Source organism: Lolium perenne, chromosome 4, assembly GCF_019359855.2.
Source record: "Lolium perenne isolate Kyuss_39 chromosome 4, Kyuss_2.0, whole genome shotgun sequence".
NCBI lineage: Eukaryota > Viridiplantae > Streptophyta > Magnoliopsida > Poales > Poaceae > Lolium > Lolium perenne.
This window is the reverse complement of record NC_067247.2, coordinates 78889031-78914347: the sequence shown is the minus strand read 5'-3', so window position 1 is coordinate 78914347 and position 25317 is coordinate 78889031. Positions and strand designations below refer to the sequence as shown.

The window sequence follows — 25317 nt, the reverse complement described above, 5'->3', positions numbered from 1 at the left end:
GCGCGGAGGCGGCTGCGGCTGCGGAGACGGCGATAGCAGCAGTTGCGGCTGGGGAAGCGGAGGATCCCCCCGCTGCCGCTGTTGCCCCCGAGCGGCGACGACGACGATGCAGACGGACCGCCTCTGCTCTGCGAGGGCGAGGGCGCCTCCGGCGCGGCGGCAATCAAGCTGGCGGCCCTCGTCGTCGCCTAGCAACCGGCGGCGTCGAAAAACCCTCCGCCGCCGCCCGGTGACAGTATAGTTGCCGGGAAATTTAATTTCTAGTCTAATTAGGCCCTAGTACGTAATTTAGGTCCAATGCGGTTGTATTTTGCCACTATTTAGTGTGAACTATGATCGAATTAAGGTTGATCGGATAAAATCGACTGCAATCCCCGTCGATAGATTTCCCGCGTCGTTTGATTTTCTCGATTTCGGTTTGGATTTACAGTTTCTGTTCTGCACCGTGCCTAAATGCTCTCTCAATTCGATTTTCGGGAGACTGAACTCGTTTTTTCAGTTCGGACAAATATTAGAGATGCTCTAAGCAGGCCACAGCCCACGGGCCTTGCCCGGTACACAGGAAGACGGTACAGATTCACGGTCCAGTCCACTATCCTGCACCCTGCCGGTTGATTCATGATCTACCCATGGTCGCGCGGCGCCGTCTTTCTCACCGTTGCCGACACTCTCCCCCGCCGGCGCCGCGACGGAGGCCGGTCAAAGGCTACGGCCGCTTCCTGACGCGGCACACTCTCTTCGGTTTCTTCTTCTTCTTCAATCTCGTTGTTAATTTGCATTCGAAGCCTGTGCTCGGCGAGGCGGCGATATATATCCTTGTTAGCGGTATAGTTAGATTGTTCGATTTACCCGCAAAATAAAAAGATTGTTCGATTACTTAGCATTGGCCCCGTAGTAGCGGACAGTTATTAGAAGAAAAGGAGGCGATCGCTTGGTTCGAAATTATACCCAATGCAAGGACATGATTAGACAGAGTGTGTTCCACTTTCTGTTGCCCATGTTCATCCAATTTAAAAAGAATATATTTTGACATTTTTATCTCTTGGTTTGGCACTATTTTCCCCAACGTGGCAAGGCGAACATAATCACATACACCCTCAGTTCTATGAAGGTTGAGACAACCTTCATGAAACAGAGAGCAGTACATAGGGCGCCTTTGGTAGGCGCATCTGGCTCGCATCTGCTCAGCAAAATTCGGCCCGTTTGATTGCATGAATGCCCTCCGCGTTGTGGTTCAATCTGTTCTCAAAGCATCCTCGGGATAGCCCTGAAGGAACGCTCGAATCAGCAGTTCCCAGCGGATCTGTTTCGTTGTCGTGCGATTTTGCACGCCCTCGTGCAAGCGTGGAGAAGCGTGGGAGACACTGCGTTGTCTTGGTCCTTGCTCCCCACTTTCAGTCATTGGTTCGCTCCTTCTCTCTCCCCATTCAACTCGCGATGTGGCATCAACCGCCGCCCAGGGCCTCCTCACCTCCTCCACCTCCTTCCGCTTCAGCGCCGATGGATCCAGCCATCCGGCCGACGGTGACGAGGTCCAATGAGGCGCTCATGTGCATCATCCGCGAGTACGAGGTCGCCGGCCGCGATTCGGCGACGTAGATCGATGTCGGCCGCGTACCGGTGTTGAATCGGCAGTCGTCGGTCGCGACCATGCTGGCTGACATGGCAACTCGTAGCGCCGCCGTCGCCGCTCTTCACGCCGTCGGGATACCATCGGCGGATTCCTCGACTCTGGGGGTTTTTTACCCCTGCCCCTAGGGTTTCCGTCGGCGAGGGCGGCGGCAGGTGCACCGGTCTCCAGCAGGGAGATGGAGCCCCTGTCGGGGTTCGCGTCGACCCCGATGCACGCGCCGATGCCATGGGGCATGCCGCGTCCGGCTGTTCCGAATGGCGCGACGCGCTTTGTGCCACCGCTGTTCGGACGACCACGTGCTCGTCGGCATCCGACAGCTCCCTCGGTGCCCCGCTTCCCAATCGCGTCACCGGCGCCCTACCAGCCGACCGCTGCTCCGGCTCCGCCACCGCCTCCTCCTCCACCCAGATTTGGAGTGCGACATCCCCGAGGACATGCCGGCGCCGGTGCGCGTTCTCCTCCTCCGTCGGGGCCACTTTCACGCCACCCCATCGTAAGCACTCTCAATCCCTCCCTCATCTGGTACATGCTAATGTATATCGATTCGATGGCATTATAGATTAGATAGTTGTCCAGTTGCTTCGATTGATGTGCATGTAGGATTCATGTCAATGTGCACTGCATGTCAAGTCCATGATGGAGCTTCACACTGGCAAGCTCCATGATGGACTTGAGTACTTGACAATGTCAAGTCCATGACATTGCTTGACACTGGCATGCCAAACATCATGGACTTGACATTGGCATACCCCATCATGGACTTGTCATTGGCAAGTCCATGATTCCATGCCATTGCTTGACATTGCCATGCTCCATCATGGAGTTGAAATTTCAAGTCCATGACATTGCCATGCTCCATCATGGACTTGACAATGTTATTGGCATTGCCATGACGATCTTGTGATTGTCATGGCCATCATGGAGTTGATCCTTGTCTCTGGTGCTGACAACGCAAGTATGGCTAACACTTTGCATTGTCATTACATCTACAGAACTGGCTCTTCCTAGAAACCTTCCAGGAAGGGCCCATACTGGACGCAAGGGACATAGCCGTCCGGGTGCAGCTTTGTGACCCCAATGAAGGGTTCATGGAAGCGCACCGGCAGATCATCGCGCCAAGGGTTCACGCCGGCCGTCATGCTGACCTGTGGCACGCTCCCAGCAGCGGGTGCCGGCGTTCTTCGAGCAGCTGAAGAGCCCAACCTCCTTGCCCTCACTGTGCCGCCCTACATGGAGCAGCACATGATCAGCAAGTACAAGCTGAAGAATAATGGCCCGCCGGTGAAGGTGTCCTTGTACATGGGCGAGCGATGCGAGTGGAGGGTGCAGCTCCAGTGGAGGGCTGAGTGCGTCCGCTTCATCAAGTCCTGGAAGGAGTTCGCCGCCAGGCTTGGCCTCCGCGTCGACGACACGATCGTCTTCACCCCACGGATGACGGCTTCAAGGTCGACGTCTTCAGGAAGGAGACTTCGTTCTCCAGCATCTTCAGCTGCAAGAAGTATCGCGAGGGCCCTTATGCTGATCCTCACCGTTAAGGTTATGTGCTTGATCCCTGTCTCTGGTGCTGTCTGATCGTCGCCGTTAGTAGTTGTGCTGGCCTCCAGGTGGTTGTTAAACACTTCCTTTTGTGCATATGTGCATGTAATGTTGGCCTGTAGAGGCTGTTGAACATTACTTTTATCCATGGGTAGTCTGTCCCCAGGTTTAAGTAGGCGTCTTACCAGTCTGACGCTAGGATTAGATACTAAGTACTCTGTTCGTTGTGTATAACTGTGTGTTGTTCTTATGCCTGTGTTTGAACTCTTGTGTGATGGTAAGGTCACCATATTTGATTGTGGTGAGGAGAAGCACAGCCTGGGTGCCCAAAAGGCAACCAAACACATGTGCTGTGGATGGAACACATCCAGGCATCCAAACAACCTTCACTTCTATTCGGGCCGATGCAACACAGGATATCAAACACTAGGCCGAATGTGACCAGCTGCCCGTTCGCGACGCGCAGGGACGCCCGTCTCACTTAGGTGCAGGATTTCGGCCCAGTCTACCAAATGCGCCCATAACCTCGGATGAGCCCCGAGAGCAAGCAAGCGCTATCACGGCTTCTGCCATCTCGGCTGATTCAACATCTAAACAGGTCTACTCTGAGGTTTACTGATAGCTTGTGCCATCTCGGCCATCTCAGTAACTAGCTCACGCTTCCTTGGAAACTAGCTACACCGTATACCTTTTTTTATTTTAGCAACTCAAAAAAGTTATTCATTAAAATCATTGACAAGTTACAGACACTAATGTGCAGGGTTGCACATTTAGATTGCTGATAACAGCAATTACAGGCACTGATCTGAGGGGTGCTTAGTACAATTATAAACATAGGCTTCTATACTATGCACGTTTACAGCTTCTTGAGCTTGTCTGTGAGCAGGTGTATTGTTTTCCCTCTTGATCTTGAAGATTCTAGCTTGAATACCCTGAGTGTGGTGAATGAACTGATGCAGATTAGGTCTGTATCTACTATTGTTTGTTAGATCTTGTCGCTGAAGAGTTTGAGCTAAGATTAAGCTGTCAGTTAGAAAATTTGGTTCCTGGACTTGTAGTGATCTTCCAATTTGAGCCGCTACTTCCAATGCCTGAGCCTGTGCTTGTAATGCTGAGCTTGCAAAAGAGGCCGCCTGAACATAGATAGTTTTGTGATCTTCTCTATTCCAGTCAAAGTAGATACCAATTCCTGCCTTTTCTTTATGAAGGAAACCTGCATTTGAGCGAGATATACTGCATTTCCAGGCAACATCAGTGTAAATATTAGGACCTCTTTCTATTCTATTTCAGTATGGTTCTAATTCGTTAGACCTTGTTTTTCTATTTTCTTCAATTGCTAAAACTTGAGATTTTGTGCTTGAGGCTGCTTCTTTTTCTGTTTGAAGAGCTTTGGCTTTAAACAGAACTCGTAAAGGACTACATTTGCTTTTATTGAAAAAAAGGTCATTACGAGCCTTCCAAATGCTCCAAAGGATAGTTTTTATAAGAAGTTAGGATATAGTGGATGGTGTCCTGAACGTGGGTATTTTCTATTTGATGTAATCCTTCAACTCTAAGACCTAGGGGAGAAGCAAACCAGACAGCTTGAGAGAACTTACAGTCGAAGAAAAGGTGGAAATCATTTTCATTCTTACCACATCTGATACAGCTTGGATCAATATGTTTGGATCTCGTTGCAGCTCTCATTCCAGTAGCTATAGCTCCTCTCATTAGCCTCCATCCAAATACCTGTACTCTTGGAGGAATATTGTCACATTTCCATATTTCCTGGAGGATGGTTCTTGACTGTGGAGAAATGGTTTGATGGGGTACCGCATTAAGTCCATAGAAGGAAGGGCTAAAAAGTTGGTAAGCACTTTTTGAGGTGCAAATATTGTATATTTCCAGATCAGAATATCATCACCATTGTCTTTACTAATGGGGATATTAGCCACAATATTTGCATTATGGGTATGAGCAGAGATAAATTCCATTCTTTTGTGTTGGGAACTCAAAGATCAGACACAGTGGCAGGATAAATGAAGGTTTGTCTTGAATTTTCAAGTGATTGTGTATTTCTTTCCAGAATGTACACCAAGGATCAGACCATATACTAGTATTACCTCTAGAGAATTGGTAAGTGGTTGCATCAGCGAGTTGGTCTTTGATTTTGAGTATAGATGTCCAGAAAGCGGATTTAGGAATTTTGGGATTAGCTTTCCAAAAAGAAGTGTTGTGGAAATACTTTGCCTTGAGGATTTTGGTAGTGTTGCTTTCCGGGAGTGTGGCTATTTTCCAGGCAGCAATGATAATCAGAGCCTTGTTAACCGCTTCAAGATTCCTGACTCCTAAGCCTCCTTTTTTGGATTTGCATATATGTGACCAGGCTTTGAAGTAAATCGGCTTGGTTTTGGATTCTTGTTGTATACCAGTCCCAGCCTGGTTATGTCAACACTTCTTTCAACACTAGAAATCTGAAAACACGGACGGCTCGAGACTTCGCAAGCTGGCTACAACTCCGATTCAGCTTAGCACGCAGCCCATACATTTTCCCGGCGATACACAGGAAAGGCGCCTCAATTGCTGCTTTCAATGCCGGTCGGATTTCTTAGATTTCTCATCTTTGGGATCATCAACTCTTCTCTTGAAGATGTGTGGAAAAAGAGGACAAATTCTTGATAGGTAGGTTGAACAAACCTTCGAAACATTGAGAAGTTCTCTTAATTAAGAGACATTGTCTCACAAGCAGTATGGTACCAAGAACTTTTGCATATTTTTTTGGAGTCCATTACAGACGGATGATCAAATATTGAATATGAGAAATACATGAATAATACAAATGCGGGTATATGTTCTAAGACATGGAAGAACGGGTAAGATGGGGATAACGATCATGCATGTAACTTCAGGAACTATATTGTTTCCAGAATATTGAGCAACATAGAAATCCTATAAAAGTAAAACACATGACAAAACGTACATACACAGTATGTTATAAAAGAAAATTATAGGAGTCGCACCACGAATGTTAAAAACACCTGAAGTCCTAAAAAAATCAAATGATGAAAGTAAGACAAAGTTTTTTTAGATCGGTCTTAAAATTATACTTAACAACAATGTCCCTAAAGGACCTTCTCTAGCCTCGGACGCATGTTTGAGTATACCTGAAATCAAACATCTAACTACAAAATCCAACAAAACACATTACGATAACCCCTAGCTGAATATATGATTTCATCAAAACATTTAGTACCATGATTTTTTTTAAAAAAAATCCAAGACAGTCAGAAAATAATATGTAGGACATAAACTATTTGGATACGAGAATGAAGGCTGCTCTCAACAATTATCAAACAAATGACTCATCTCCTTGGCGAGCGATGAAGCGCCGTTGGATTGGCTCGCATGTCTAAATGGTGACGAGCTCATGGCGTATATCAGGGGCGACGGAAACTTAATTAGGCAACCTTCCTGCTGGCATAGTTCTCCCGTTAGGGTTATGCTTTGTGGGCCATGCTCATTCTGTCGCCAAGGTCGGAGAAGGCAATGACGGCGGCATGCTTCCTGCTCCGACCTTGGCGACAAAACAACCATGGCCCACAAATACGCCTCATACTAAAGAATGATGCTAGATTGAAGCTCGCCTAAGTTGTCATCGTGGCCCATATACTCAAAGAGACTGTCATTAGGCGCAATATCCAATCCGACGACCCTTCGCCGGTCGTCGTGGGGAGAAGAGATGTCTTGCTGTTTAAGTGGGTTTGCCATATTGGGATGATCAAATCTATTAGCATCCTTTTCCCCCGGAAACTAATCGTGGTCTAGCTATTGCTCCAAATAGATTTTGCGATGTGATGTTACAATTGTATATACACGAGGGCAAAATAGGAAGCAATGATGAAAAGTATAGCTAATGCGCCTTACATAATGGGACAAATGGAATATTACTAAGTCCGTTATTTGCAACTAAATTGAAGTTGACAATGTTTTTAGCAAACTCTATAATCACTTCTCTCCCAATCACTTTTTTGCAATGATACAATCAAAAATAATATGCGTGATTGTTTGGTGTTCATTTTACAAAAGGCAACTTAGAGGTTTCTTTGTGTTTCTTTTTCAAATTTATCTCTCTCATGATTTTAATTTAGGGAAATACTATAGGAAAACTTGGATTCCTGGGGGTATCTGAAGCTTCTTCAGTACAACAAGTATGTGAATGAGTTTAACCCCTATGATATTAATCATATAAAGATGAAGTAGAGTACACTCTATTCAAAGTATGTTGCCATATCAAACTATCTTCCTGGTGATCTGGTCTAATAATTCTTATAGTTCCCTCCAACTGAGATGCCCAATAATCCATCATAGCATGCGAGAAAGTTCTCCTAAAATTTATTTTCAACTTATGACCATCCTAAATATCACACGTTTTTTATCATTAGCAATGCAATACAAATCCGATAAATAGATACCAAAGGGAGAGTGTTGCCAAACCAATGATCCATTGTTTTATCATCCCCTAATTTACATTTCTATCCCAAATTCCCAACTTCACAACCTGCCTAGCCCACAACAATCTCTTCCACAACTGAGGGTTGCTATCGTTGCGACAAAATATATTTGGATTCCTAATATTATATGCTAAGCATCAATAACTCTTCTCCAAACCGTTTCTTTACCTTTCTAGTACCTGTGTGCCATCGAGTAGGCATTGGCGCTCAATATCAATAGGTCGACCTTGGAGACCGTGACCACCTTGGACCGTCACTGTGGAGCAGGTCGTTGTAGCTGTCGAGCAAGTCGATCTCAACCACCATAGAGCTCGCCAATGCGACAAGTACATACTTGCAAAAAAATTGGTGTGCAATAGATAAATAGCAAGGAGTTGGAGGGGAGATCTACAACGACCTAGAACACGACCTCACTGAACGGCCCGAGGGAAATCTTTAGCATGCCTAGCTACCATCGGCGAATGCCCAAGTGCGGTAGACGACGAGTAACTATGCCAAGGCATCTCCGACACAAGTGCTGGCCTGGCCACGGTCTGCGCTAGGAGGCCAGGGAGAGAGGCTTTTGGAGGAGGATGCATGTGGACACGAGCTACGGAGCAGAGCGGCCCATTCAAGTGCATAGAGGGGCACTCGTCGCGGGATGGAGCTCATCGACATGGATTGAGGGCATCATGACGGTGCAGGAGTTGCAGTGACCATGGTGGAAACAAGCAAGAAGAGACAACGGTGAGGGAGTAGGTCATGGCCAAGCGGTTGGGGGGGAGGCCTTGGAGGCGCGGTGGTGTGGGCTAGGCCTATTCTGACTAGCGGCGGCGAGATCGTCCGGAACGGAGAGGCTACAAATTTATACTCGAGCAAGCATTAGTCTCTTACATTTAAAAGAGTGGCTTCTTTTTTAGGGTCGGGTCTTCTAATTTTATTCTTGTAAAGATTTTATGGGATCGGTTAGGTGTGGTTTAGAGGAGTATTTTTACTCCTCTAACCGATTATCAGGGATCGGTAAGAGATGCACTAAGATTTGACACTCCCAAGCCCCTAATTTTTATACATATTGATTGCGAGTTAGGAATAGCCGGTCCCAAACCCGTGTAAAGGAGGGTTGTGTTAGGCTTGGCGAGCCAACGTAAAAAAACTAGCCATTCCAATGGATATGAAACCCAATTCAAATTTGTTGGGACGTAACCCTCTTAGCGACGCGCCATATCGGAACTCATATATGGTGTTAAATGAGAAGGGTCGGGTCACCACTGCCTTAATGACGTGCTACATTGTCGCTCGAGTGTAGTGATAAGTGAGCAAGGGTCTTTGCATCTTCCTCGATAGATGTGAAGGGCTAGGAAGCTACAGGAATTAGTGGATGCCGATCAAAAGGCGTGTAAATATTCTTTGCATAAAGAGAATTGATGGGCAGGTCAAAAGGCGAGGGAAGTTGAGAATACCTGTTTAAGTTGTGGTGTTCAGGGTCAGCGACACTAGAAACAGCGCAAGCGTCCTCATAGACAAGATCCCCAAGAATGGAGTAGTGTACGTTCAGAGACAGGGAGATAGGATCATCCTAGTCAAGCTAGTTGTTGGGAATCTTGTCATAAACGTTATTAGTGCTTATGCCCCACAAGTTGGGTTTGACATGAGCGCTAAGAAACAGTTTAGTTTTGGGAGGACTTTGAAGACGTCGTTAGAAGTGTACGAGAAACGAGAAGATTTTTATTGGAGGAGATCTCAATGGCTATGTGGGTACAACTAACATAGGGTTTGAGTGTGCATGGAGGCTTCAGGTGCCAACAGACACCGGGAGGGTAAAGACATCCTAGACTTTGCGCTTTCCTACAACTTGTTGGCAGCTAACACCTTCTTCCGGAAGAGGCAATCTCACTTAGTAACCTTTAGCAGTGCCAAACACTCTAGCCAGATTGTGTTTGTCCTGACTAGAAGACTGGATAGAAGGGCTTGCTTGAATTGCAAGGTGATCACTAGGGAGTGTGTTGTGGTGCAACATAAGCTTGTGTTGGCTGACTTTCGCTTTCATGATCATGTGACATGGTACAAAGTCGCCAAAATCACAAAAACAAAGTGGTGGAAGCTCAAAGGGGAAACACAACAGACCCTTAGGGAGAGGATGATCACAAAATGATCATGGGACGAGGAGGGAGGTGTAGATACCATGTGGGTGAAGATGGCAACTTGCGTTCGAAAAGTAGCTAGGGGGGGTGCTTGTAGTGACAAAGGGTAAGAAGCACGAAGCTAAGGACACATGGTGGTGGAATGTGGATATCCAAAAGTCTATCAAGGAGAGTGCTAGAAGAGTCGGGACCATGCACAAGCATACATGGTGAAGAACAAGGAGGCAAAGAAGAATGCAAGGCGATCCGTGAGTGAAGCACGGGGGCGGGCCTATGACGAGCTATATGACATAATAGGCACAAAGGAAGGCGGGAATGATATCTACAAGATGGCGAAAATTTGTGAGAGGAAGACGAGGGACATCAACCAAGTTAAATGCATTAAGGACGAGGCAAATCGACTTGTAGCGAAAGATGAAGAGATCAAGAACAGATGCATGGAGTACTTCGATGCATGGGTTAATAAATGATGGGAACGGGATGACTCCTTTGATGACATCAACATGCGCTTTGTGCGGAGGATCCAAGAGCTTAAGGTTAAAGATGCCTTGAAAAGGAGGAAAGGCCTTCCGTCCTCATGATGTCCCAATAGAGGTGCGGAGAAGCCTTGGAGATGTGGCAATAGTATGTCTAACTAAGCTTTTCAACCACATTTTTCGGTCAACCAAGATGCCGGTAGAGTGGATAAACACCATATTATTACCTATCTTCGGGAATAAAGGAGATATTCAAAGTTGTACACCAAGAAATTAAGCTTATGATCCATACTATGAAACTTTGTGAGAGATTCACTAGGCATCGACTGTGGAAAGTGACGAATGTCACTAAAAACCAATTCGGTTTTATGCCTGGGAGATCGACTATAGAGGTATGTAGTTTTATTACTCCTCCAACTTATGGAGAGATATAGGGAGAAAAATAAGGACCTACATATGCTCTTGATAGACTTGGAGAAACCATATGACAAAATATCAAGGACGGTCATGTGGTGGGCGCTTGAGAAACACAAATTTCCAACATAGTGCATTACCCTCATAAGAGATATGTACAATAATGTTGTGACAAGTGTTCGCGGCAGGTGATAGTGGGACCGATACCTTTCCAATCATGATAGGACTACATCAATGGTCAGCCTTGAGCCCATACATGTTTTTCTTAGTGATGGATGAAGTAACGAAGGATATACAAGGAGATATTCTTTGGTCATTCTCTTTACTGATGATGGGGTGCTAGTGTATGAGGCCAGGGTTGGCGTAAGTAGGAAGTTAGAGCTATGGAGGTAGCCTTTGAAACCAAAGGGGGTTAGAATTATTAGGACCAAGACCGAGTACTTGCGATGCGACTTTAATGGTGTTAGGTGGGAAGATGGAGATATTAGTTTAGAAGGACAAATAGTGCCTAAGAGGGACACATTTCGATATTTTGGGATCAATGTTGCAAAGCAATGGTGATACCAACGGGGATGTTTGCCACATTATCAAGGCAGAATGGATGAAATGGTGACAAGCATCCGACATCCTATGTGACAAGAAGGTCCCCACAAAAGCTAAAAGCTAAGTTCAATAGGACGACAATTAGACCAGCGATGCTATATAGAGCAGAATAGTGGCCCACTAAAAGACAACACATCCAACATATGAGTACTGCGAAGATGCACATGCTACGGTGGCTATGTTGCCATACAAAAAAGGACCGGATTACGAACAAGGTAATACATGATAGACTAGGGGTGGTACCGGTCGACGAGAAGCTAGCCAACACCGACTAAGGTGGTTTAGTCATATCCACCGAAGGCCTCCAGAAGCACCCGCTAATAGTGGAATTCTAAGAAATACGGAAAATACAACGAGGACAAAGAACAACCAAAGTTTATATAGGTGGAGGCTGTAAAAGGAACTTGGGGATTTGGAATATCCTAAATATTTAGCTCTTTATAGGACCACATGGAAATCAAGGATCCACGGGTTAGAATCTTAGTTTACTTGTGTTTTTTATCTCTCCTTGTTTTGGTTTCTTTATGTTTTTGTTAGGTTTCATATCTAGCATATCCAACTTGCTTCGTAAAAAGGCTTTGATATTATTGTTGTTGTAGTGATTGCAAGTTAGGTCAAATTTATGATGACCTTCAAAGTTATTCCAAAGGCAATTTTGCAGTTGGTTCTTTATCATTCACAGAACCTGTTTTCAAAAATTCAGAAAATACATCGAAATCCAAAAAAGGACACTCGATAAATTGGAATACTTGCCAAACATGCCCCAATGAGTATCATGCTAGCCTCATAAGACAAAATATTTTCTTTCCAACCAACAAGTCTCTGCATCATCGTGTTTACTAAAGTCTCAAGCACTTGTCGATCACAAAAAATTGCCCTCTTGGTTCTTAATCTTGACCCCCACTAATCCCCATGAGCTATTTGATAAATCCGTGAGATCATTTTCCTACCAAAATCTCTCCTAATTAAAATCTCATGTAGGAAATCTAAATTTATTATATCAGTCTTTTTCATAATAAATCTTCAAAAGTAGAATTTTTTAATTAATTTCTTGACTGTATTGAGTGAGGCACCTCATATGCTGTTACCAAACTCTAACAGGCCCCTAATGAATGATTTGTTCGAGGCAATCAGTCTACTAAAGGAACATCTAAACTTAGTGTCGAATTTTGTGAAAATCCTAAAGTAACAATTTAAAGATCCGTACGTGTAAACTTTTTCATAAATACGGCATCATCTTATTTGTGAATTGAAGTAACCTGAGCAAAGTTTAGCCTAAGGTTGTCTAGTTGATCATTCTCCCGATCATGTAATAGAGCATCGAATCTGATTTAAAATCCAAAAGATATTAGTCAAAGGTAAACGATAACACATACTACCTCGGTTCTAAAATATAAGCCTTTTTCGAAAGCTAATTTAACTTTCTAAAAAAGGCTTATTTTCGGAATTGAGGTAATATTTCTCATAGGCCAATCTAAATATGATCAGAAAACAACAACTCCAACATACACTTTGGAAAAAGGGGCTTTTAAAGCTAAAATTTTCCACATTAGAAAAAAAATCTTCTCTGAGCCAAGTGCTAGGTCTATCCTCCCTAAATAAATCTTTGTAAATATGTACAACTATGAGAATCATCCATTGGGTCTCAAAGACAGGGCTATCAACATCCAAGGCATGAATGAGATTTTTCCCTTCTTATTTGATTGGCCATTGCATAAAAATAAGCACTGTTCCTTTCTCTCTCTAAAAGATTACTGTCTCTAGATCATTGTGTAGCTTTAGATAGACATAGGCTAAGGAGAGTGAACAATGGAGAGGTATTTATAGTATGCGCCTCCTAGTTGTCCTTCAACGTGTCAAGTATAGAGCGCCACATCACTCTAGATAGTGATACCATCACATAAAAACAGCTACAAATGCTAAAATGTGGTTCATGGAAGAATTCTACATGCGAAAATCTTGTTCAAGGGGGCACAAAATGTTACTCTATTAGAGCACGTCCTCTTGACATACGAAGGCAATGAAATTTGATGGTTTGGAGCTTATCTACAGGTCTCATTGGATTCGCCGATCCTTGGGCAATTTAGAATTAGTTAGCACATTATTACTACGGAACTGTACGTAATTTATAAAATATGAAGTTACCTAGTTGTTATAAAATATGAAGTTAATTAGTTGTCATTAACCTGAAAATACACATATTCCTCGTCATATTAGCTCCGTATGATTTTTAAGTTCATAAAGAAAAGAAATCCAGGATAGTAATTGAATCCCCTCTTGAATATTGGAGGTTTGAAACATGAAATTAGCATCGACGTGTATATTTTACAACAAGCAGCAAAATCTAGAAACCCACTCGACATTGATTTTTTTTATGTGACGTTAAAAGTATCTCTAACACGTGCTATATTTCGGCGCGCTATATGTCGCTCCGACTGCGTTGTAAAAGTTTACCACGCTCTGTGCTATGCTTTCCCCGCCGGAAGCGCTAAACTGGATCACGAGCGTGCAAAACGTTCCTACGCCAGACGCTCCAAAATACAACACGCAACGCTCGGCGGAAACAACAATCACACACAACTATGCATCAAACAAATTTCACAAATTTACAAATAAATATACTATTTATTATTACAACACAAAAATACAACAAGTACATCAAATTATTCACAACAAATACAATAAGTTTATGGATCAACATACAACAATACAACATAGTTTTAAACAATACAACATAGTTTTCAAACAATATAACAAGTATGTAACCATTGTTGTCCATGTCAATTCCACCATTCTTCTATGAGATCTTTTTGGAGCTCATCATGTGTTTCGTTGGAGCGAATGAAATGATACGAGCCAATGAACCGGGCAATCATATATATGATCCACATTTTTCCCACAATCATCCTCTATAATCATGTTATGCATGATGACACAAGTGGTCATGATATACCAAAGACACTCTTGGTCCCAAAATCTAGCCGCCCCCTCACAATGGCAAATTAGGCTTGCAAAATCTCAAATACTCTCTCTACATATTTCCTACCGCTTGTGCATTGTAAAATTGGGTTTGTTTCTTACCTCGTGGTTGAATAACCGGCTTCACAAATGTTTGCCACCTTGAATAGATGTTATCGGTGAGAAAGTAGCCATAGTTGTACTTGTGTCCATTTGCTTTAAACTCCATGGACCTTCCCGCATTGCAATTCGTCACCTTCTGATATGTGTTATAACCAAGTTCTCCGGCGGCATTTCTTCGTTGTTCAAAGAGTCGATCATACTTGACGGGAAATATCGGATTCTCATTGAAAGATGACCGCATCAGCCCTTCAATCATTTCTCTCCATAACTTCTGTCTACCGAACATCGATCCACCTATTTTTGGTCTCTTGATGGCGCCCGATGGCGCGGTATGCTAATAGTATGGATATGTTCTCTTCTTCCTCTATGTCATACTCGTTGTTCGATGAATTGTATGATGAACTCTACAAATATACATATGAAATGACTTTACTACTACTAGCTTGTAGCAAAAAATTGGATAAAATGTTGGTATGAAATGACTTTACTACTACTAGCTTGTAGCAAAAAATTGGATAAAATGTTGGCGGCCCGTGGAGGCGCATACCTACCTTGCGAGCAAACCGTCGAGCACCTTAGCTGCGCCATGTTAAAAGTAGGCTGCTAGCAAGAGGAGGAGGCGCGGGGGAGGTGAAGTGCCGTCGAAAACGTCGGCCTTGTGCCTGTCGATGGCAGCGACGATTCGGTAAAGCGCGGTGGAGCAGCCGAAACTGCTGGGAGGAGGCGTGAGGGAGGCAAATCTACGGTGCGGTGGCAAAGTCGAGACTCGTGAAATATGGAAATATATTGCGGGAATTCAAATAACTCCCAGGTGCGCTCTCTCCAACGAAATGACATATTTTTAATTATCAAAAGAATTCAAAAAAAATTGCGAAAACCCAATATTTCTTTGTTGTCGATGTAAAAGGACACAAATGTCTGACAAAAAGCCTTAACTTTAGCACATATCTTTTCTCCACAGTCCAAAGGACAAATCGAATTTCATGGAAAGACTTTGTGCTCATGTGAAAATGTAGACATGAATTTTTCGTTTGAAATTTTTTGACATTTTAAAATATATCAAAGATACATTTCAAAATAAAGGGAGCATATGCACCCAAGAGCCAAAACATCACTCCCAGTATTTTGGATGAAAAATCTGGCCATATCAATTTGGTAGTTAAAACTAAAGATGTTTGACTAGAGCAAAATTTTCAAAAGATTGGAATATTCAAATTTGCATAGTATTGTTACCGAGAGAAAGTAGCCAAATATGCAATTTTTGCTACTATTTTGCCTGCTGAAAGATTGGAATTGAGTGAACACCTATTAATTTGACGTTTAAAATAACAGGAAATTGATCTCAAACAAGGTAATTGCATTGGGTAATAAAAGAACATAATTGTAGTTGTCCAAGGCTTAACTGACAACAACCTAAATAGTTAAATACCTGAACAAGGAATCATACTTGTGAAAAGTACGAAAGCATAAAAATCTAGCCAAACGGTCAGCAGATAAAGAAACATGGATCTACTATCACATTAGCAGGCATGGACAAAGTTAGAAAAGGCACACCAGTAGAGATCGAATAGGAAGAAGATAGCTCTAGATTATTCAAACATGCACGTAGAAACGCATGTAGCAAACAGGCAGTGATCCATATGGTCAAGTCAACAGCAATAAAACCACAAAACACGATCAAATCCGCACACAAATGGTATAGGTAGGTACGTAGGGATAAACAAAAATAAGCATGTGGCCTCATTTCAGCGCATGCAGCACACAAAGGCTAACTATCTTGGGTTGTTGGACCCAAGAACCCCAGCATAAAGCAGATCACAGGCAATTGGAGACGATCGAGGTCACAGTTCTGAGACAAGGGCTGGCAGAGTTACCCAAGCCTGTAGAGGCCACCATCATTGACGAAGTGGCCGTCCATGTAGAAGGCGGCGTTATGTGGGTGGTAGCTGTCCATCATCACGAACTGCAGCTCGTCGGATGGCTTCCAGTGGCGCTTCCTTTGGTTAATGAACCAGTTGTTGATCTGCTTGAGGTCGAGGCCCGTTGACTCGGCCAACATCACCTTCTGGCTCTCCTGTTAAATGATGCAAATGGTTAAGTTGGGAAACTAGATGGTAAGTTCCTACTTGTTAGCGGTGCACATGTTCATATCGTATGATTGACAGACAAACAGAAACTTGCTGCATTATGGTGCACAGAACATTCTACAACCGAGAATGTATTTATTGAAAAGGTAAGCTCTAAAATGTGTAGAATATGGAAACTTGGGAACATTGGTATACCGAGGGGTAAGGCCATTTGTAGTGCATCTCCCACCAGCTAAGGAGCTGCTGGCGAGCATCCTTGGGAAGCTTCCCTTTCTTCTTCTTCTTTGACAGCTCTTGCTTGAGGGAGCTCAGATACCCACTGTACTTCTTCAGGAGATGGTGCTTGAGCTCCTGGTCCACGCCATGGGCATCAATCTCAGGAAGCTCTGTCTCTCCTCCACTGCCTTCTTGATCTTCCTCAGAAGAGCCTTAATTTACACATAGGAAATGAAAGTTGTTAGTAAATAAAGTAAATTACATGGTATGGACACAATTTCACATAGTTAGATCAATGTAGATTATAGAAACACGCTTCGCAAGTATGTGACACGAAAGGCATGAAGCCAGATTAATAGTTGTCCACCATAGTAGCCTCAATGGATAAACATATAGTTTTGAATGAAAAGGAGAATGCCATGACAGATTTAGTGAAACATCAACTAGCTACTGACATGTGAATAGTGACATAACAGGAAAGTTACTCTCGCATGACTTTAGTCTTGGGGAAATAGCAAGTTACATTTTTATCCCTGAAAAACTAAGTTACATCTTTATTTCTGAGAAAAATATCTGGTGGAAACCTCCTTAGGTAGAAACCTGTAAAAAACACCTTTAGAAGCTCAATGTTTTTTTATACTATATGCTTTCAGAAGGTGCGGTTACATAAACATGTAAGGTTTAAACTTTAAACTCAAATTTAATTTCGCAGTATTCAAAAAGCAAATTCCGACATGGATACAAGAAAACAGAATATGCTACTACATATAAGTTTGAACTTGGAATTTTCATGTTTCTAGAACATCAACCTCCTAACTCCTTTTATTTGGGATTTTTTTAAACTGTAGGTTATAGTTTCAGCAGAGTTTTCACCACTGTTTTCCGAGTCTTCACCAGACTGGTTTCCCCTTGAAATCTTTCTCATTACTATAAATTATATATTTACTTAAAATAGTTATTCTGTATGAAGAATCTGTGTCAAAACTCAATATATATGCATCAATGTCTAACGTGCAGCATTGATTAACCTCTACAAATATGGATATTCATCATAATGTGCCCCCTGGATACTCTCTGTTTACAGTACTTCATCTATTTAATTAGCAATGTTATGCTTATTCTCTCTTTACAGTATACGATCTATTTAATTAACAATGTTATGCTTATTTTGTATGAAGATGAGATAATCATGTCTTAATAACCCTATTTTTTAAAATCTACCAACGTCAGCCATGGTCGTTGCAAGTTTGATTCGGGCTGATATGGAGCTCCTTGGACTGGCAAGATCATGGCGAGATCATCATCGTTTATAGTTGTGTCTTGTCCTATAGTGCAAAAGAGGAGCGCCTGCTGTTCACCCTCAAAAAATAACTCGATATATATATGTATCCATTTCTAATGTGGGGCGTTTATCATTCTTACGAATACGGATTTCCATCTTAAATTTTAAGAAATAAGTTCATAAGTTAAATAAGTTCAACTAATATAGTTGGAAGAGAGAACCGTCAGATCAAAGCTGGTTTCTTGCTAAAACATTTGAAAGTGTCATATATTAAAAACATTTGAAGTGCCATTCATAAGAGTTGCGTAACAAGTCCATTTGGAGCTATGTAATTAATAGAAGGGGACAATATAAGGGTTCAAGTATGTTATCACTTTTTAATCATTTTAGGATAAAACTAGTTTATAACGGTTTGTTAAATGTGAATTGACATTTGGACAATCGAGCTTCATATGGTCCGCACAAATATATGTATTTCATTTTAATTTGTAAGAAATAAGTTTATAATTCAAGTTCAAAAAATAGAATTGAAAGAGAGGGACACAACTTATAAAGCTAGTTTCTTTATAAGATGTCTTGAAGTACCTTTCATAAGAGTTGCTCCATTGGGAGGTACAAATAAAAAAAGAAACAAATAGAAGTGTTCAAGTTTATTCTTACTTTTTACGATTTTAATTCTGCTAGAAAGCATTTGTAGGCTCAAATAATTAGTGAATTATACCTTGGTAGTCAAACATATGTTTACTTAATGAGAATTTACCTCTCTTAGTGTATTACTTCACTACATATATGCTGTAATTAGGATCCAAGTGGTGTAGCAAAATGGGCCACCTCTCTTTGAAATTACTTCCTAGTTATATGGTGGTGGTGGTTCACTATCTATTCAGTTTGCATCCCGAGTGAGTAGAGGGTTGAAGTTGTGTGGTAAAATTTACCAATTTAGGCAGTCAATCTTAAGAATTTGTTACCTTCGATATGTCAAATTATATTGATTGACAAGACGGAAATAGTGTAATAAATTTGGGACCAAAAATATTTTTCATTACATATAACTTAAATGCATTTTGTAATTTGTACTGATTATTTATAAGTAAACTAAGTTGTAAATACATTAGTGCAAAGAAAGTACATGTTCATATCCCACCATACAAAGAGGTGGTCACATTTATTTCTAATGTCATCCTTTTTTTTTCAGATTTCAGTTATGTTGGTGCATGGGATATCACTCATGCTAAGCAAGCTTTGCTTTGCAGATGGTTAAGTTCAGAGGCAGTCAATTTCTCATGCGTATTGTACTATACTGTACTAATTAGGAACTTAGGGTAAATTGCTTTGAGAAAGCATGCTTAGTTGATAACAAGAAATGGAGGAATCATTACTCAGAAAATGCTAAAAGAACATGTACAGATAAGATGCTGAGATAGCTTAAAACTCATGGGTATTAGACTATTAATTACTAATCAGATTTGCATAAAGAAAGATAAGTTCTATCAGTGCATTTCAGAGGTCATTTCATCAATAAAAAAAAATTTAAACATGTGCCGCTTCAGATGAAGTACTTGTATTCCTGCATGGGAACAAAAGTATAGATTAGGAGAGTTAGGAATTGTTGATCACATCTTGTGCCTGAAAGCGTTAATTATGCTTTTGAAAGTAAGATGGAATTGCTCCTTGGAATATTAGTTAAATTAGGATGTGTTACTTTGTTAATATTTACTAACCAGAACAACAGAAGGAACAATGTAAAAGATCTCTAGGCAAGACGCCCTGGCATAAACTTATTATTGCAGAAAGTATTATCAAACAACTCAGCCTTTCAACAAAACTGGAAGAATAAACATTTTAGCACCTCATACATGCATTATGAAAGAAAATCGAAGGGTGCAGTATAAGTGGGCATGGTATTGTATGTAGTGGGAAAGCATGTAGCTTGTTAAGACAATAACAGAAGGAAATCAACATGGATTTGCCAAGAAGTTTGGGGTTGAACTTGCGGTCAAGAGATCACAGGAACCATGAGATGCAGTCATGCAGATGACTACATGAACGATATTTTAATGATGACATGCAGATGAAAGTATCAAATCGTCAAGTCATGCATGTTTTTTCTCCAGTTGCATTGTCTTTTCCAGTGACATTCCAGCCAGCTTCTTTATCCTTTTGTTTTCTTTTGGTTGCTTTTTACTACCAGGCAAGTTTCAGTATCTCTTTTGGCCTTACCTCAAGACAAACGGAAACTCGTGATATCTGTGTCCCCTGCTTTTGCATGGCCTTGAAAGAATGCATGCAACGAAGAATCTTGGAGTACAGGTGCAACATCAATCAGGAAAAAGCATTGTTGTTTTCTGATCAACCCAACTATATGTTTGAACTGTTATTAATAGGAGATGTAGTAGGTTTACAAGTCCAGCATTTTGCCCTTGTTTCGAATATGATATCCACTTTAACTTGTGAGATTAGGCAACATTCATTATCTTTCACTTGTTTTCTCAAAAACAAAATGTGTCTTCTCTAGAGAAAACTGAAAGAAAAGAGAGAACACATGTAGAGATGTAGTCTACCAAGAAGTCTAGGACAAAGAACAATTGAACTTGAGAAGAAATGTGAGTTGACGTCTGAAAATGTGGACGGGGTTGAACTTGGACTTGCCTCGGAAAGCATCCAATGTATCTTGACCGCCATTATTTATGAGAGAGAGGGCTGTCACAAAATACAGCAACATATCCAGTACTAGTACTCTAGCTATACTGCTACACTAGATCATATAGCATGGATATAATATTGGCCGAATAGTTCTGCATAGATTGCTGGAGATCTCACATCAAATAATGGGGATGCTTAACTGTTTCTATGGTTCTCGAGGCACTCGGACCAGTCTGTCAGTCAGTCCATGGCACTTCACTGGTCAGAACTCAGAACACACAAAGAACTAAAGCCAGCCTCATATGCTATTTACTCATCTGTCTACCTATGCATCTAGTATGTGTGAAACATGTTTGATCACTTCATTATTTTTTCGCCAGATTGACCTGGACTATGAGGGTTCACAGAAATCTTAAGGCACTGTTTCTCTACCACATGACCACATCAGATGGCAGCTAGCTAGCTAGTTTCATCCCTGCATGACATGCTCCAATAATGAAGAGATCGTGTGGCAGCAGTGCAGGTGCAGCCCGGCCCTGACCCAAGTGAAAACTACCGAGAGCACTGAACAGCTGTGTGTGTAGTACTACAAGTACCAGTCACTATAGCCTCGTGATAGTGATTAGAAAGGCCTCTGGCATCGTGTTCGTCTCGACACACCTGAGATGTGTGTGCATCACATTATAAAACGAGCAAAGACTGAGAGCACATCTGGCCCTGTATCTGGAAGACCACGACCCAGAACAAGAGATTCTAGGACAAGAGGTAGCTACATAGATTTCTTGAGGGGGAGAAAGATGACAAGAATGTTGTTCTGGCTTGCGTGACAGATGGGGGATGAGATGAGCCTGTTTTCTCCCTCTCTCTCCCCTCTCACTCTCCTCCATTAACACAACATGTGTGTGCATGTACTTGCTCCACTGACATACGGCAGTGAGACTCCTCGGCCTTGCACTGTTGGGTTGCACAGTGCTACCTCCGGCCCTTCCCCAAAACCCTAGAAGAAGGCTGGGTTTCCATCATGCATGGGAAAAAGATGGCTGAAGCAAGAACCACTCAGAGTCACATGCATATGTTCCTCCCGAAAGGGAATCGGCCTTATATTCGGAGACCACACCTACTCATGGATCTAGAAGAATTAACTAAATTTCTGCAGTTGCTGATTACTGGGATTGATTGAGGAGATGAGAAGGTGCGAATCAAGGGGAGGAAAACAGATGTAGCTCAGCACTGATGATGTGCGTGTGTGAGGAGAGGACGACTATTCCTTTCCAGGCTTCCAGCAGAAGAAAAGATCCATGGATGTCCAGGTTGAAGAATCTAAACGTATGCTTCTTCAGGAAGAGCAAGCCGCCAGCTGGGGAAAAGAATCTTTTTGTGGAAAACCCTGATCAGGAATGCCGCGACACTAGAACATCAAGAGCACAGACAAGCAAGCAACCCATTCGTGCGCACAGTTGTGCACATGCATGCATAATCATACGATGCACGACAAAATGATTTTTATGGATTTTTTTCGTTCGCGCAATAAAAAAGAAAAACTTTTTTACCATACTATACAACCAGTAAATATCGAGGGAACAGGAAGATGGAAGAAGGAGAAGAAGAAAGAAGAGATCGGCCGGGGGAGGAGATCATGGACGAACACTTGCAGGAATGCTACTACCGGATGGATGCAAGCAAAAAGTATGGATGGATTGATGCGTGGATGGCTGCACGGATTGGTTTCTTTACCGGAGGACAGGATACGCAGCGATCTGCCGGAGATGGAGAGCGAGTTGACCTGTGTCTCCACCCTCCTCAGGAACTCCATCGCTTCCTGCAGCGGCCTGGTCAGCTCCTCCCGGTACTTGACCAACATCTCATGGTACGCCTCCTGGATCACACACATACACGAGCACAAGAATCGCCATTGGTAAGTAGTAAAGTACAAGCCATGCCAAGAAGAACATTAAAGGAAAATGTTTATTCCAAGATCGGCCAGGGAGCTCAACCATGAACTGATCCAGCTCGGGCTCCGTCGCGGCGCCGAGGTTGCCGAGCGCCGTGCGCTGCCTCAGCTCCAGGTCCTGCGCCACCGCTGTCAGCCTCGCCGACACATCCGGCGGCGCCCCCACCTACAACCAGGACGGCTCAGCCCAAGCTTACGAATAACATATTAACATGCACTTGATGTACTGTAGCTTCTATCAAAAGGCAAGCAAAGCGCATGCTCCATTTTTTACATGAGATGTAGAAGAGAAACTTCTTGTGCAGCAGTGCTACTGTCAGCGTTACTAGTAGTAGACCAGCAGTAGAACTATCACTTGCCTTTTGGCAATCGAGGTAGGCGGCGAGGAGGGATGAGTAGTGGGGGTGGGAGATGATCTTGGCCTTGATGGCGTCCACGTCGACGCCGTAGGACGACGACGACGACGGTTCCTTAGCCGCCTTTGCGCACGCCTCCAGGAGGCTGCCGTTGGCCAGCTGCAGCACCGGGTTTCCGCCGCCGTGGTTTCCACCGGACGGCGCCGTGTTCAGGGAGAGCGGGCTGTGCGCCAGATAGCCGCCAGACTGTTGCTGCTGCTGCGGCGGAGGTAGTGCGACGACGGCGCTGAGCGGCGAAGACCCCCATGGGAGCTGGTTGTGATGGTGCTGGTGGCCGTGGCCGCTGGCCCCAAGCCCAAAGTGCTGGGCGATGTCCTCCATAGGAGAGAAGGAAGGGGTTGTTATCTCTAGTGATGTCGTGGTGCAGCGATCAAGCTCTCCCGGCCACACTCTCCCCGAGCTCCTGCGCAAAAGGAGACGGATTGAGGTTGAGGTGAAGTTCTTGGGCGGAGAGAAAGAGGAAAAGGGTTTGGGGAAGGAGAAGGGCACCTGCCTTGCCTTGCCTTGAGCTGCTAGCCTTTTCTCTCTCTCGGCCTCTCAGTCTCAGTCCATCTCTCTCTTAAGATATCATTAGAGAGAAGGAGATGGGGAGGGAGAGGAAAAGCTGGGAGCCCAGTACAGTACACACCTGCCTTTGGAGAGAGACAGTGTAGTGTAGGGTGGCTTTCTTTTTCAGGTCAAATCAAGGCTTGGAGTGGCTTTGTAGGGAATTTCTGTAGCTCGCCAGTGGAGACGAAGCTGGATTTGTTTTCTTTTCTTTTCTTTTTGCGGGAAAAGATTTGCTTCTGAAAACAAATGGGCGCAGCTACAGCCTGCGCCGGGTAGATCTTAGCCGTAGTGCTCCAGCCAGGAAGCAAAGGATACGCTATGCTTTAACCGTATCTAGAATTCTAGATGCATGGAAAAATGAAATTGTATCGAGTTTGATATGGACTGATATATACCTCCATCGCTCGGCTGCATTTCATTGCAATCAAATGAAATCAAGGAAATCTCTTATTTGGTCTATGAAGTTGCCCTGGATATGCGGTCGTGAACTTGCAAATCGTGAATTGTGGGTTAAGAAGTTGCCCTGCTTGAACGTTTTGGTCATTCGGTCACGGCCGATGTTAGTTTGCTGACGTGGTCAATTAAGTTTTTGCAAATTGACCTTAAAAGTCAAATCGAGGACTAGAAAGTTGGAAAAAACAAAAATCTAGGAGAAAATTTGCAAGAAGACCAATTGGCCACGTCAACAAACTAACATACATTGCGACTAAATGACCAAAACACTCGTGTTGGGCAATTTCGTGACCCATATTTCAAGATTTGCAAGTTTGTGACTAAAATACACGTCCGGAGCAACTTCATAGTCCAAATTGGAATTTTTCTCTTAAAAAACAACCTTAAGTGCACTTAGTTGGAAAGAAAGCACATTGTACGCATAAATCAAATAGACTCCTAGGAGCATCTCCAATAGCCATCGTATTATAGGCATCTCCAATAGACATACAAAAAAGAGAGAAGGTTTACTAATCCAAATCCGGTTGTGCTTTGTTAGCATTCCTATAATAGCAATCTTAAAAGCTAGGGAGGTAACATTTGAGCTCAAACCTCTATGCAAATATAGTTTGAATCACTCAATAATAAGTTTAAATAGGGTTGAAAAATCCAAAAAAATAGGTTAATAAAATAGGGTTCAATAATAAGTTTGTAACACAATGTTCATCGATGAAACACAATTCCAATGAAGCAAATTACAAAGTTCATGGAAACCAAAATACAAGGCATGCTAACTCCAGTATTTTGATTACCACTCCATTTACGCCGCTCCTAAATGAGATCTTATTTACACGCCCCACCTGTCCACCGCGCCAAAGCGTAGCCTAAACCTGTCTATTCCCTATGTGAAGATTGGTGTAGCCGTTTTCGTTTTCATTTCATTTTTGAACATCAATTTGATAGGATCTGTTTTGGGGGTTTGAAGTTTACTTTTTTTACAATATGTTTGGTGTGATCTGGTATGACTGTAGTAAAAGTCCAGCCTGCATAGTAATTAGTTGACAATATTAAACTTCATGGTTTTAATCTTGTAGTTACTTTGTGTGTCGTCTCATTACCAATTGGCATGTACTAAACATCTTAGTCACTCATTATTTCTTTTTGAGTTATCATCTACTACTTGCTGATAAATCTCATTAGCATGTTTTTCTAATGCATGTTAAAGATATTGTACTAGAGTATCTTAAGGAATAACATATTTACAGGCTTGATTGGCATGCAATAACTTCTAGCCATCACCAGTGCAAAATTGAACCCCTCTCTTGTCTCCATCGATAATAATTATGTTTCTTATTCAGAACTTGATCCTACTGAACAAGAGTTTGAGT

General features: G+C 42.8%; 1 protein-coding gene across 1 annotated transcript; it reads right to left on the bottom strand.

Moving 5' to 3' along the window:
- Positions 1–15921: 15921 nt before the first annotated feature.
- LOC127293063 (homeobox protein KNOX3) lies at positions 15922–23502 on the bottom strand. Its single transcript, XM_051322612.2, has 5 exons — positions 22892–23502; positions 22576–22698; positions 22316–22457; positions 16636–16868; positions 15922–16427 (listed from the first exon to the last, which is right to left on the bottom strand). Exons 1-5 carry the CDS (start codon positions 23267–23269, stop codon positions 16224–16226), a joined length of 1080 nt encoding a protein of 359 aa, XP_051178572.1. The 5' UTR covers positions 23270–23502; the 3' UTR covers positions 15922–16223.
- Positions 23503–25317: the final 1815 nt, after the last annotated feature.